This window comes from Delphinus delphis, chromosome 8, assembly GCF_949987515.2.
Source record: "Delphinus delphis chromosome 8, mDelDel1.2, whole genome shotgun sequence".
In the NCBI taxonomy this organism is placed as follows: domain Eukaryota; kingdom Metazoa; phylum Chordata; class Mammalia; order Artiodactyla; family Delphinidae; genus Delphinus; species Delphinus delphis.
In genome coordinates this window covers 9965329-9979318 of record NC_082690.1, presented here as the reverse complement: position 1 = coordinate 9979318, position 13990 = coordinate 9965329, and the positions used below count along the sequence as shown (strand labels likewise).

The 13990-nt window shown below is 42.5% G+C and overlaps 1 protein-coding gene across 1 annotated transcript; it reads left to right on the top strand.

Annotated features, from left to right (window-relative positions):
- Positions 1 to 6961: 6961 nt before the first annotated feature.
- LOC132428909 (protein PIP-1-like) lies at positions 6962 to 12274 on the top strand. The gene is made up of 3 exons (XM_060017105.1): positions 6962 to 7025; positions 11273 to 11386; positions 12150 to 12274. The coding sequence occupies exons 1-3, from the start codon at positions 6962 to 6964 to the stop codon at positions 12272 to 12274; spliced, it is 303 nt and encodes a 100-aa protein (XP_059873088.1).
- The last annotated feature ends 1716 nt before the right edge of the window (positions 12275 to 13990 follow it).

Below are 13990 nucleotides of genomic sequence, written 5' to 3'. Positions count from 1 at the left end.
TTTATTACTTCCAGTAGCTTTAATTACATATTTAAATTAGAATCCCTGACTCTTATAAACCTTAATTTCTAGTGAAAACCAAGAGGCAAGTAATAGTTACCAAAATCTGGAGAGACTATTTTAGATAATTTTCAAAACATAATTATTCCTATAGAGTTTACCTAAAAGTTCTTATCTTGTTTACATTTACTTTAAAGTTTCATCATATCAAGTTATTTTTCTTGCTGACAAATTTGCAACAGATATAACAAGATTCCATTAAACTTCTATTAAACTTAGGTGCAGTGAAATTATTATAATTAATGTTGATGACTCTAAAGACATGCCTATATTAATTAGATCAACAATCTTAAACATTAATACCAGGTATTAATTTAATACTGAATATGTCCCAGTTCACGTGAACCTGAAACTCATTTAGCTTAATTTCTCTTGTATTTAGGATTGTTTGATTTGTAAGTGCTTACTTTTCTTTAAGCCAATTAAACCAATCTCATTTACACATTAACCTCAGCAATGTTATCCAAAGACAAACACACATACAAACACACAAATGGAGAGACCTCACAGTTCTCATTTCAAAATTTCATCCCTGAGTCAGGTAGAGCAATGTAAAACCCACCAGTTTACAAAAGAGGTTGGATTAAAATTAGGTTTCTTGCAGATGGAACAAATCAAGCTCACTTGGATGGCTAAATATTTACAGAAAAGACACTTAGGATTTCTATTTACCCTTGACAAGTCAATTTCTAAATTACTTTTCCCTCTTTTCAAAATTTGCATTTTAAAAAGATGGCAGAGATGAAGGTTCCCGAGAAGACCAGATAGGACATTTGCATCTCAAAGGTACAGGCAAGTTTCTCCTAGGATGACTTTGTTTCCCCTTTGTTTAATACTTACAAGTCTCTTAAGATAAATAGGGAACGTTTGGGGAATGGTACAAGCATTGCTGGGCATTGGTTTATTTTTAGAGCCACACCTCTGGTCCTGTAAAGACTAGAGTTGTAAAACAAGGACAGTTTGGTTTTTCTCAAAGAACTGGGTGGCTCCCCATTTAGCTTAGGGGAGAAGGCCTCCCCCCGGAATTCCTATCAGCCTCTGATTATCAGCTATGATTCATTTAGTTAGACCAGTGGCCTCCCATTTTGGTAATCTATTTACAAACACTTTTGGGGATCTTCCCTAGGTTTAAGAAATTTGTACCTTATATTTAGACAATATATAACCATTTTTACTTAATAATCATTGGCTGGATATCTTCAGCCAAGCCCAGAACCTTGATATTCCACATTCCAGGGTCTATTAAGCCTTCTATTTTAGCTTCAGATTTTATCTGTTCCTTTCTGCGTTCTGTTAGAACAATTTGGTGATGTTTCTTGCCCCTCAAGAAACAGAGTGGCCCCTAACTTAGTTAATAAATCTCTTCCCATTAAAGGGATGGGACAATCAGGCATGAACAGAAAGGAATATAAAAACAGCTGGCCATTAATCTTGCACAAAGGTGTTCCAGGAAAGCATGCCCCTGCCTTTTCCCTGACACCCCCCATTACATACTCTTTATGGTTGCTAAGGTTTCCAACCTTTCAGGTTAAGACCAAAAAGGTTGCACCAGTATCCTTTTGCATATTTCTCTGGGTGCATTCAGCCTTTTGGGGCATATCCCTATTATTGAAAACTGAATAAGCCAATTGGAACAAATCGTTCATTAGAGTGAACGATTTGTTCGTTCAAATCGTTGAACGAACCAATCAAACAAATTGGCTTGTCCTGTAAAGGAAAAGCCCAAATTGAGGGGGGATTATGTTTCTGGTTGTACACACCAGAGTGACTTACCCTCAAGTGGCTCACTTCCCACCAGGGAAGCAGCCCAAATGGAGTGGAGAGAATTCCCAGCTTGCGCAAGCTGGAGCAGCTCACCCAATGACACCGAATGTGGACCACAGCTCCAGATGTTTCTCCGCCTCAAACAGCCTCATGCCATGGGAGACCAACGCCTGTTGGGGACAGTCCCTCCAAGATCCCTGGAGTGAAATGGGCTCCAACAGCTGCTGGAGGCTCAGGGAAGGGGCTGCCCCAGGCCAGGTTTGACCAGCCACGGGCACAGACTCCTGGCTGGCTCACCAAAATTGTTAATGAAGGTTCATGTGCCTGACGCACAGTGAGGTCAAACAAACTGAAATGTCAGAGTTTGGAGCAGAGGAAGGTTTATTGCAAGTCCATGCAAGGAGACGAGGTGGCTCATGCCCCAAAAAGCTTTGTGCTACCCGAAGGGTTTTGGCAAAGCAGTTTTAAAAGCCACGTAATGGAGAGGAGGTCACAGGGTATGGTGTTCGGATCCTGTACAATTCTCTGATTGGCTGATGATGATGGAACAGGGTGGTGTCACAGGGGTTAACTTTATCAGTCCTTAGGCTCTGGGAGGCCTGGAGCTATGTGCTCATGGTCATCAAGTAGTTCACATCTTCCATTTGGCGGGGGGTTTTCACATCTGGAAAACAACTCATGAAATTTGCATCAAATACTATTATCTAGGTACTTCAGAGAAGAGCTAAAGCAGAAGATATGGGGGCAAGGCCTGTCCTGGGAAGGCCCCATAGGTTCCTGCTCAGTTACACTTTGAGAGAGATGAGGGAAGATTGTTGCTTATTATTCTCCTGAATCAGAGCAATTAAGTAAACAAGTAATTAGAGATCTAATTCTTATGGTTCATGAAAAGTGAAATGTTTCTAGGAGAGTGAGAGCAAACATTTTTTATCTTTAAACTGTACACATGCCCAGCTCCCAACTGTATACATGTACATGTCTGGATCTTTTATAGAAGCAGTATGGAATCAGGGAACATTTCCCAACAACACATTAAAAATCATTTCTAATATATGTATGAGATAAAAAAAAAAACTGCTTTTTTTTTCTTTCAGCATCTTTCATTGGGATGCATTTTATATATAGTATATATTATTCAGTAGAAATCTCTCTCTTAGTCTGGAGAACAACCCAGAGGATGGGATGCTGTTTACCACCCTCCCACCCCTACCCTCTGCACTGGCTGTCCATCTGGGAATGTCTGTATTTCACCTTCATTTTTGAAAGATGAATTTTGTGAATGTAGGATTCTTGGTTGACAGTTTTGTTTTTTCTTTCAGCAGTTTAAATTTGTCATCCCATCTTCTCTGGCCCCCACTATTTCTAAAGAGAAGTCAGCTTTTAACCTTATTGAAGGAATCCCTTGTATGTCATGAGTCATTTGTTTTCATGCTGTTTACAAGATGTTTTTTTGCCTTTTAACATTTTTACTATGATATGCCTAGGTGTAAATCTCTTGTGTTCATCCTACTAAGAATTTGTTGAACTTTCTGGATGATGTGTCAATCAAGGTTCCTCAGAGGAATAGAACCAAACATATAATTTTATATTTGTTAAATGTGACATCTAGGATGTCTCATGGAAAGTTTCTTTCCCCTGAGAAATGTTATATTTCCTGCCACATCAGTAAACAAAGGATGTCACAGTCATCAGAGATTGCAGCCACCATTGGTGAGCTCGTGAGCACTGAGGGAACTCAGGAAGGAGAAGAATGCCTGCCATCTAGCAGCCCTCAGACTGCAGCCACTCCCCACAGTGAGCCCTGTGGAAACTCAGGATGTGAAAACACAGGATACTGGTCTCAGATAGCTGAGGTGCATATCAAAGGAATGATTTCAGTGAGCCCAGACTCTTGCATCTTCCCATTTACAGAAAAGTGCTAAATTCCTTAATTTGCAATATCTGGTTTTCTTTAATTAACAATAATCTTTTGACATTCTGACTACCTGCCCTTCTTGCAAAACTCCTATATATCCTGGCTCCCCCCACACCTCCTCAGAGCAGTTGCCTCCTGGGCTTAAAGTCCTAAAAATTTCTGCCGAATAAAACATAACTCTCAACTTTTAGGGTGTGTGTATTTTTTTCGGTTGAAACCCCCTACCCCAGCTTTACTGTGGTATAATTGATAATAAAAATTATGTATATTTAAAAGTTACAACATGATGATTTCATATATGTATACACTGTGAAATGATTACCACAATCAAGCTAATTAAAACATCTATCTTACAAGTTATCCTTGTGTGTGTGTGTGTGTGTGTGTGTGTGTGTGTGTGTGTGTGGTAAGAACACTTAAGATCTACTCTCTTAGCAAGTTTCAAATATACAATACAGTTTTATTAAGTATAGTCACCATGCTACACATTAGATCTCCAGAACTTAGACATCTTATAATAAAAATTTGACCATCTCCCCATCCACTCCTCTGACACCCCCCCATCAAAGGCAGTTTTTATTGCCTGTTTTTTGTGTTTTTTTTATGTGTATAGGTCATACTTTCCTGTTTCTTTGCATGTCTCATAATTTTGGGTTGAAAACTGAATACTTTAGGTAAATTATTGTAGTAACTCTGGATATTGATTCCTGCTGTTTCACCTTACACTCCCGGGCTTGTTGTTGTCGTCATTTTCCTGTTTATTTGTTTAGCGACTTGGCTGGACTATTTTAGTGAAATCTATTTTCCCTGCAGTGTGACAGCTTTGATGTCACCCCTCAGAGGGCACAGGCTGGTGCATGGTCACAGTCATCCTGGGATGAGAGTGGCCTACCAGGGCTCTTTGGGACCATCTCTTTCCCTGATTCTCTGTGAAATTGTCTGCCTCTACTTGTGTCACACCAAGCTGTGGGCTCCATGACTAACTGGCTGATGGCTCTATTGACAATGACTTAGGACATGAAAAGCTTCATTGTCTGATCCAATTAATTTCAGATCCCTTTTATAAAGGTCACTTTTCAGGCCAGTCTTTCATATTTGTTCTGCTCCCAGTAGGATTTTTCTTAGCTGTTTCTTTCTCTGGTTCTCTCTGGTAAACTAGCTAACCTACAGTTTAACGTGTTGCTTTCAGGGAGATAAGAGTCTCTTCTTTAATTGCTTACCACCAAAATCTCCATTGTTTTTGAGGATGCCCTTATTCTTGAATGTCCGCACACTCTGTTTAGAATAAAGTTTGTTTTTCTGGGGAGAACTTCAGATTCTTAAGCTCCTATGGACTGCCCCTCTCTCTTGGCAAAATCTCTAAGCCCAGAGTTTGTGGAGGGGCAGAGACCTACTTAGCCAAGAGCTACATCCCTGCTTTCCAAGCAAGGTACTGCGCAGGGGGAGTAGCCTTTGGTCTTCTTGTCTTGCCTCTCCTGAAATGGAACCTCTGCCATAGCTGAGGGCAATTGGGACCCAATATTATCAGACTGCCACACCTGTGTTAGAGGCTCTGCTTTCTGGTGGGGAGCATGGTTGGTGGAGGAAGGGACACATTTGTCTTGGCCATACTTGCAGGAATTTAGCTTTTGCAACTTGGAACTACGATGCTTGAGGAATGCTAGTGGTCTGACCCTCCCAGTGAGATGCCATGTCCCTCCACTGGGAGCTGGGGTAAAGAATGCCCCATTTTTCTTGGCCATACCTTCCTAGAGTGGAATTTCTTTCATGCAGACCTGTGCAAGTTATGGTTCAGATGCCACAGATTCTCACTGTTCCTACTGAGATTTAGTACATTTTCTTGAAAAAAAAAAGTCTCTTGATTTGCTGTATGCCCTTAGGACATTTTCCAGAGATTTAAAATGATTGTTTTAAAAATAGCTTTTGCCAGTTATAGTTGTTTCATTGGATGGGGTGGGAATGGGTCTGCAGATCTCCTCCTGACACCATTCTGGAAAGAGAGTTCTCCACTGGCTCTAATCTAGCATCCAGAATAGAAAAGAAAATTTTATCTAAAAAGGAATAGTGAGATGAAAAACTGACAACAAGAACTCTGGGTTGCTTGTAGTATAAATCTTGAAGATGGAGAAATGGAGAAATACTCCATTTTGCTCCTGTTTGCCAAAACGTGAAAAAACAAATGCAGATGTGCTTCATTTCCAAGAAAGGAGACAATAATACTGAGACAGGCTGGGACCTGGGACCTAGGACGCTTTGCTGCAGTGCTTGCACCTGGACAAATGTCTCCTCCAGCAACAAAATACAAAGAAACTATAAGGGACTAGAAATAACTGTGTGCATGTGCAGTTGGGGCAGATTATGGACAACAAGATACAAAGAGACCAAAAGCACAACTGCCACTTCTGAAGAGCCGGGAGCAAAAGCAGGGTCCTACGTATGTCCCCTGTACACAACACCACCAAAGGGGTGGGCAGACCACCTAAGCCACCCCTCCAGCCTGACCCCTGGACCCACCCCTACCTCACCCCATGTAAGGAACCAGCTCACCTCCTCTGAGTGAGTGAGTGAATAAGGGAAACTGTTGCTAGTTCTCACTTTCCCCTGCTGCAGCAGGGGCCCCAATAAAGCCTTGCCTGAATTTCTTGTCTGGCTTCTGATCAATTTCTTTTGATTAAGGAGGCCAGGAACCTTGGTTGGTAACACTACCACCAAAATCTATTTGTGTCCAGCCTGCACTTTACAAAGTCTAAGCATGTGTTTATTTCCCTAGGCTTATTTTAATAAGAGAGTATCCTTAATAGGAGTATTTTTGTTCACACCATACCTCAGTAGTTCCTTTCAATATGGCAAACATCTTAGATTATAAAACGTCACTAACTCAATTGAATTCCCAAATCCTTAGGCAGTGTAAGTCAGACTCTAGTCTTCCATTTTACAATTGTGAAATGGAGACACAAAAGAGCCAGCTCTTCTTACATAACTTGGCTCCCTCAGTAGGGCCAGTGGAGGTGAGCAGGGCCAATAATGCTGAAAGGAATGCAGGGCCCCAGTTCCTTCAGGGACCCTGTTTGCTCTTTGTCTGTGGAAGTACAGCCCTTTGCCTGGGCTGCCATTGGCTGCTCCTCCCAGCCTGGAATTATAAAGTCGTATCTCAGAGGCTCTCAAGGCCTGTGGTTCTGTCCTGCCTTCTGTAACTCTTTGGTGCTGGGGCCAAATCCAGAGATGGGTAAGTGCCTCCTGCTGCTGCTGCTGGTGGTCCTGTCCTCACTGCTGAGATTCCTGCAAGGTGAGCCCTCTGGGGAGCATGTAGGAGGGCAATGGGGACTGAGGAGAACCTGGGTGAGTGGCAAGTTATGTTTCCAGGCACTGCCTCTCTCTTTGACTCTTTGTCTGCTTGCCTTGACATTAGAATGTCCAACAGATAAGACGACCATATACATTTTACAATTTAATCTGGGGCATTCTGCTTTCGTAGGAATACATTTCAATATCTTTTTGCTTGAAAGTCTGTTTTTCATAACTTCAACTGGTTAAACATTTTTGAAAGCTGAAATACTTGGGTACTCCATTTGTTGACTACTTTAAGATTTCAGACTGTTGGGGTTATACTGTAGAAACAGGATGGACCCTCACCCAAACTTGGATCAGATGTCAAGACTGATGATGTCACATATGCACCAGAAGAGTATGAAAATGTTTATTACTTACCTAATGAGGCTTTCTCGGGAGAGCAGGGCTTACTGCCAGGTGTCTTAAGATGGCTTGAGGGAACGGAGAAAGGAGACTCAAATTTCTATGGTGGTGAGGGGGACAGACAGGGCAAGGGTTCCTGCATTCAGGTAGGGGCTTGTGTGGTTTGAAACTCCCACCAGTGGTAAAGGAGGGAGCTCCTGAGGCCCAGATGTGGGGCACAGGGGAGAGACTTCAAGGCTGCCAGCTGTGAAACATAAAAAAATGGAGTCAAAATCTACTACCTGACCAAAATGCAACTGATATTTGCAGGACCTTTTACAAAATGTTCATTACTGTTGTAGCACACTTAGATTGAATCACAATGTAGTTCCTTAGAAGCTAAACCATTTTCAGATCTGCTTGATGACAAGGAGCAGGGAGAAATTTTGCTAAAGACTATTTTTTATTCCACATCACAAAATGTTACAGTTCAGTTATTTTATCTGTGGGTGTGTATGTGCACATACATATATAATATATAAAATATATTTTTTCATATATATAATTCATAAAATAACATATTCTATATGTTATATATATTATATATTTTAACATTATAATATATAACATTAAAATATATAAAGTATTTACATATATATTTATTTATATTCATATACTATCTGGTTTGGACACAGTTAGGACACACTTCAGAATTATGTGTGAATCAAAACCAACTATCAGGGCATTTTTTGCTCTCTGGGCCTCAATTAAGTAAAAACTTTTTTTTTTTTTTTTGCTGCAATATTATATTCTACCAGCATTTGTATTTATTCTTTCACAGTAAAAAGAAATGATTTTATGTTCTATGTGGACTTTTAAATTAAATTTATTATAGCATTCACAAAAAGTCAGGTATTTCACCTTCTACAGAATATACTTTCATAGCTTTTATTTGATTCCATGATTGATTGAAAACTGGAATGATCATTGGCATTAACAGGCATCATTTGTTTCCAATGTCCTTCTTCAGCAAACGGAATCAGTCTGTTAATAGTCAATGTTTTGTTTGTTTTGTAAAAGCACAAGAAGACTCAGAATAAAAAATATAAAAAATTAATTTAGAAGAACACACATTTGATCTAAATGAAAATCCATCATCCTGGCTTGTGCTTCCCTCTGAAGCTGATAGGAGTAAAAATCATTTGTCTGGAAGGTGATCCCAGGAAATACCAGGACGGGCGTGGGGAAGTAAGACAGAATATGCAATGAAGTTAATAAGCTGGACACCATGGTGGGCAAATGGAATCCATCCTGCTGGAAATTCTGGAGGACAGTGTAGAGGATCCAACTCATGGGTGAGAAAGTTGGAGTAGTCACCCACCGATTCCCCATCTGTTCTTGGGAGAGGGACGCTCCCAGAGGCATCTGCTCTCCACTGTTCCAGCTGCCCTGTATGCACAGCGAGTGTGTCCTACAGTCCCCCGTCAGAGTCACAAGTGTTGCAGTCACAAGCATGTGGAGGTGAAGGCTGAGGGCTACAGGGAGGACAATGGGAATTACACCTGCTTCAGTCAGTGATACGTGAGGCCTCTGTTGCAGCTGCACAAGTGAAATCATCCTAGGGCACAGCCTTCTTCAAATAACTACTAACTTTCAAAAGAGCCACTGAAATTCTTAAGCAGATTTGTATCTTTAGGAGGTTTTCATGGGATCAGGGACAGCACAGGCCCAGGGGCAATGGTAAATATTGACAGACAGGCTGTTCAAGTTATACAGTCATCATTAAGTTTAGAGGAAGAGGAATTGAGTGCTCAGTTTTCTACTGAGTGTGCATTTTTCAAAGTTCATTCCAGGCGAAAAGCTTTACTGCAAGATAAAAATGTGTGAGTAAATAAAAAAATGTATAGTTTCAGATTTAAACTACACAAAAAATGATGAGGTCGTGGCAAGCACATTGAAATGACCTTCTATTTGTTCTGCTGTAGCTTTCCCAGCCCCTGTTTCCCACATAAATATTTCATTTATACTTGACCTTTAATTTCTCACATTTTGCATGGATTCGGTTGACTTGTGGCTTCCTTCCAGTTTCCACCCTCTTTCCTAGCCCTCTGTTACTTTCTCTTTCTTTAAAATCTATTGTCTGCACACCTGCAGTGAATAGAAAAACATAGTGAAACTGCAAAACATAGATCAGTTAATGTCATTCTCTATTGAAAAACCTCTGATGGCTTCCTCCAACTTTGAATAAAATCCCAGTTCTTACAATGGCCTAAACTGTCCTGTCCAAATAAGATATAAGCTGAGCTACAGATGTTATTCTAAATCTTCTAGTAGGCATATTAAAAAAATAAGAAATGTGTAAAATTAACTTTAATAGTACACTTTATTTAACCCAATACATCTAAAATATTACTTCAGCATGTAATCAACATCAAAGTTACTGATGAGCAATTAAAATTTTTTTGTGTGCTAAGTGTTTGAAATTGACCTACAGCCCATCTGTTTGGACTACTCGCATTTCACAGGCTCAACAGCCATGTAAGTCCTGTGGATACCATGTACAACAGTGCGGGTCTAAGCAGATACGTGCTTATGGTCTGGTCTCTACCGACCTCTTCAGTCCCATTTTATAATATTCTCACCCTTTTCCACTTTACCTGTGTTGTTCTGCTTGTTTCTCAAGCTGGCCAAGCTAATTCCGTCTCAGAACCCTTCTGTGCACTTGCCTGTGGATCTTCCTGGAACCAGTTTCCCAACTTCTCCCAGCCGTTTAAGTAGTCAGCTTTAAAAACAAAATCATTCAGGTTTGAGCTTAAATCACACTTGAGAAAGCTTTTCTGCCTCTCCAAGGTCTCCTCACGCTGTCTCCTCCATGTTTCCTCCATCTCATCATCTTCACAAGTCACCAGGACCTGAAATAACCTTTCTTCTTTTTCATTGTCAGTCATTTTCCCCATTTATTTGTTTATTGTTTAAATAAGTGGAATGCATGTTTTAGTGCTCCTTCAGCACTCAATTCCCAACACATGGAATAGGGCCTCCCAGATGTCAGTGCTCACTGTTTGGTGAATAACGCAGGGAGCGCAGGGACCACTGGGTGCTCATCCCAAGAAGGAGGCTCCAGGGCAAGTGTTTGTCTGGAAGCTCCCTCCCTCCCTCTCTTCCTCCCTCCCTTCCTTCCTCCCCTCCTCTCCTCCCCTCCTCTCCTCAATCTCCCCCTGGCTTGCCTCACTCTCTTACTTCCAATCTTCTCTTTTACTTCCCATCCTCCTCCTCCCACCCGTCCTTTCTCTCCCCTACCTGTCCCCTTCAGCTCTCCTTTTAGGCTGAGTCCTGGTGTTCTCCTTGGAGCCCGACTCCTCAGATGAAAGGGAGAGTGGAGGGTGGGGCTCTGTGTGAAGGAGGGTGAGGGGAGGCTTTGTGAAGCTGCAGCCAGGACGGAGCAGGGGTGGGCAGTGCCGACTCCTTCGCAACTCCAACCATCACCTGTTCTGCTCCTGCAGATGCCATTCACGTGGAACATTTTCAATGGTGCCCCTTGGTGTTGGGGTGATAATCAGTTGGCAAGTGGGGTCAATGGAGCTGCAGTGAAAAGCTTGACCTCATTCCTCCAGCAGCACAGCCCATCCCTGGGAGGACAGGCAGAGCCCTCTGTGCTCAGGTGCAGACCTTGTGCCTAGAGGCGTGCACGCCTCCTCCCAGGTGCAAGCCAAGCACGGAGAAATGACCTGCTTTCAGCACATTCCTCAGGCACTGGGAGCTGGTCAGTGTCCAGGCGCACCTGGGTCACAGGTGTGCTCCCTCCTGAGCAGCCGGGATGCTGGGACGTAAGAGCCTTATTATGCTGCTTTGACTTTCCAGCTCTAGAATGTTTCCAGTGTCACCGAGTCAATGCCAGCGGGGTTTGCGAGAACAGGGGAAGCTTCTGCCACACTCAAGGCAGCCAGCAGTGCTTCCTGAGGAAGGTCTACGAAGGTAGGTGGGGCCTGAGAAGTCTCCTGGGTGACCTTTGCCAGAGGTTAGGGGCTGGCAGTGGGTGTTCAGGGTGGGAGGATAGTATGAACCCTCCATGGCACACCATGAGAGGCTGGGCCCCAAGAACAAGGCCGGGTGCCTGTAGGACTCAGGGAAGTGACCCCTCAGGAACCCTGGGAGTAGGAACTGCATAGAAAAGGGGTTGGTTTTCTTTTCTTAACCTAGTGAAACATTTTCATCTCGTTGTGGTACTGGGTTGCCACTCACTATTAATTGGGATGGTGACCTGTAAGCAAAGTAAGGAGTTTAGCTCCTGAGGGTAACTAGAACTGGGCTGCTGAAATTCCTCTGAGTGGGACCTGACTGTGATGGGGTTTTGGGGAACTAGGGACATAGACTGGGGGAGAAATGGTCAGAGTGGAGAGGGCAATTTCCATTCATCCTCTCTGCCCTCTCGTGTGGAGGGAATGGATTGAGCTCTAATATACAGAGCTTGCAGAGCTATTTTAGGAGAGCCCATTAGGGGGCCTATCTCCAGCATCTCATTCCCAGGAGGCAGACATTCACCCTACCAGAAGCATGAGTCCTCCATGGGATGTGCTATTTTCCCCTCATTCTTGATTAGTTGGTTGATGCATTGATCCTGTGATTTCGTTCAGGAATATTTACTGAGCTGCATACCAGGATACGCTGGGCCCCATGCCCATGGGCCTGCAGCCTGGGTTCTGGGACCTCACTTGCCCTCTTCTCTGTCCCTTTCCAGGTGACACCATTTCCTATGGATACCAGGGTTGTAGCAGCCTATGTGTTCCTATGAAGCTCTTTAAATTCAGTGTTACTGTGGAATTTAGATGCTGCCATGACTCACCTCTCTGCAACAAGTTCTAAAGACAGGGCCCAGCTTTTGCCCTGACGTGGTGGATGAAGCTAAGTTAGGATCCCTTTCAACCACCACAGTCTCCAAGATTCTGTGATCTGAATATGGGTCCCTTTTAAGAAGCAGCCTCAGGCTCGTTCTGTTTTCAGGCCCCCTTTCCTTTCCTTCATTGCGAGATGCCCCAGGGATAATTTTTGAAACCAAATTGGGGTGAAGATTGATGGGCATAGCTAGGTTCAAGGCTACCTTCTCCCTTTTCAGGTCCTAAATCATCAGTCACATCGATTGCTGCTTAAAAAGGCAGCGTCTGTGGAAGGCTGCATTTGTGATTCTGAATGTTCTGGGGGCAGGAACTGAAGGAGGAGGGAGAGTCTTTGAAAGCTGAAAACAGTAGAAGTGTGAGGGGAGTCCATAAATGATGGGTTAGTTGAGTGGGCTAGGTGTTGTAACACAAATCTCTTAAGTGGCTTAAATAAAAAATTTTTAAAAAATGGAGTCACTTATGTCAAAGTGATTTAAGATGGAGTTGGGAGGCTATTAAGGAAGTGGAACTTACACACGTCCATCCCTAAACCCAACATAAACTTTGGACCCATCCATCCTGAGACCACCGGGAACTTGCCTTCTTTACTCCTTAGAGACCACAGCTTAGCAACCAATGTGCTTCCAGCAAGTGATTGAAAGTCTGCCGGCACCAATCGTAGTTCTGTAAAGATAACTTTCATTACTTCTCTGGAATATCTTTTTTTGCCTTTAGAAGCCCCCGCTATTTTCTGTTCCCCCTGGAGCACATTTGAGTTGCCATTCGAATCGGTGCCTCCCAAAATGTAATTCTTAGAACTCTAAATAAACTCTTTTTCTTATTTGCAGCCTTCTGCGTTTTTTGGTTATCACCTGATAATGGTCTCCGGATCACCATAGCTTGTTTTTGCATTCACAGAAAACATGCCACAGGCTGGGTGGGAGAGTGAGTTTAGACACACCTCCTCAAGGGTGCAAACCATGTGGACGTTAGAAGACTTTCCTCTGGTGTGGGTTGACTGGATCAGTGGTGGAGTGGACACTTGACCCAAGTTGAGTCAATAAAATTCTCTTTCCTGGCAATTTGTTATTGGATTTTAGAATCGAATTCTTTGAATGTGATTAGAACTGTACTATGAAACTCAGCTGCTATGGGGTGCTCATCTTCATCCATGTGATGGAAAACCAGAGAAAGTCCATCTGCAAAGACAGAAGACTGAAGATAATTCTGAGTGGTGGAATTATCGTTAGAATAAGAAGCAGAGTGCATATGTGATCTTATTCTGGCACACTAAGTACCCATTTTTCATCCACCAATGCTTGATGTTTAAATATTTCACCCAAAGGTACATTTCAAAGGTGCAAAGATGTTGAATGTCACTAAAATGTATCCAGTCCTTATGATTGTGTCTGCTCTGAGCATTTGTATCTTTCCGTGATGCAGCCAATAATAAGACAACAATGATAATCGTAAGTTGCAGGTATCAAAAGCAGTACTCTTGTATGCATTATATCTTTTAACTCTCACAGCTCTGTGAGGGAGGTACTATTATTATTCCCATATTATAGATGAGGGAACTAAAGCCTAGAGAGGTATAATAGGTTCCCAAAACTGCGGCAGTAGATTTCCACCCAGACGATCTGTCTCCAAAGTTCACAATACTCTCCCCAATCCAAAAGTTACTTATTGGAGCAAGAATAGACAA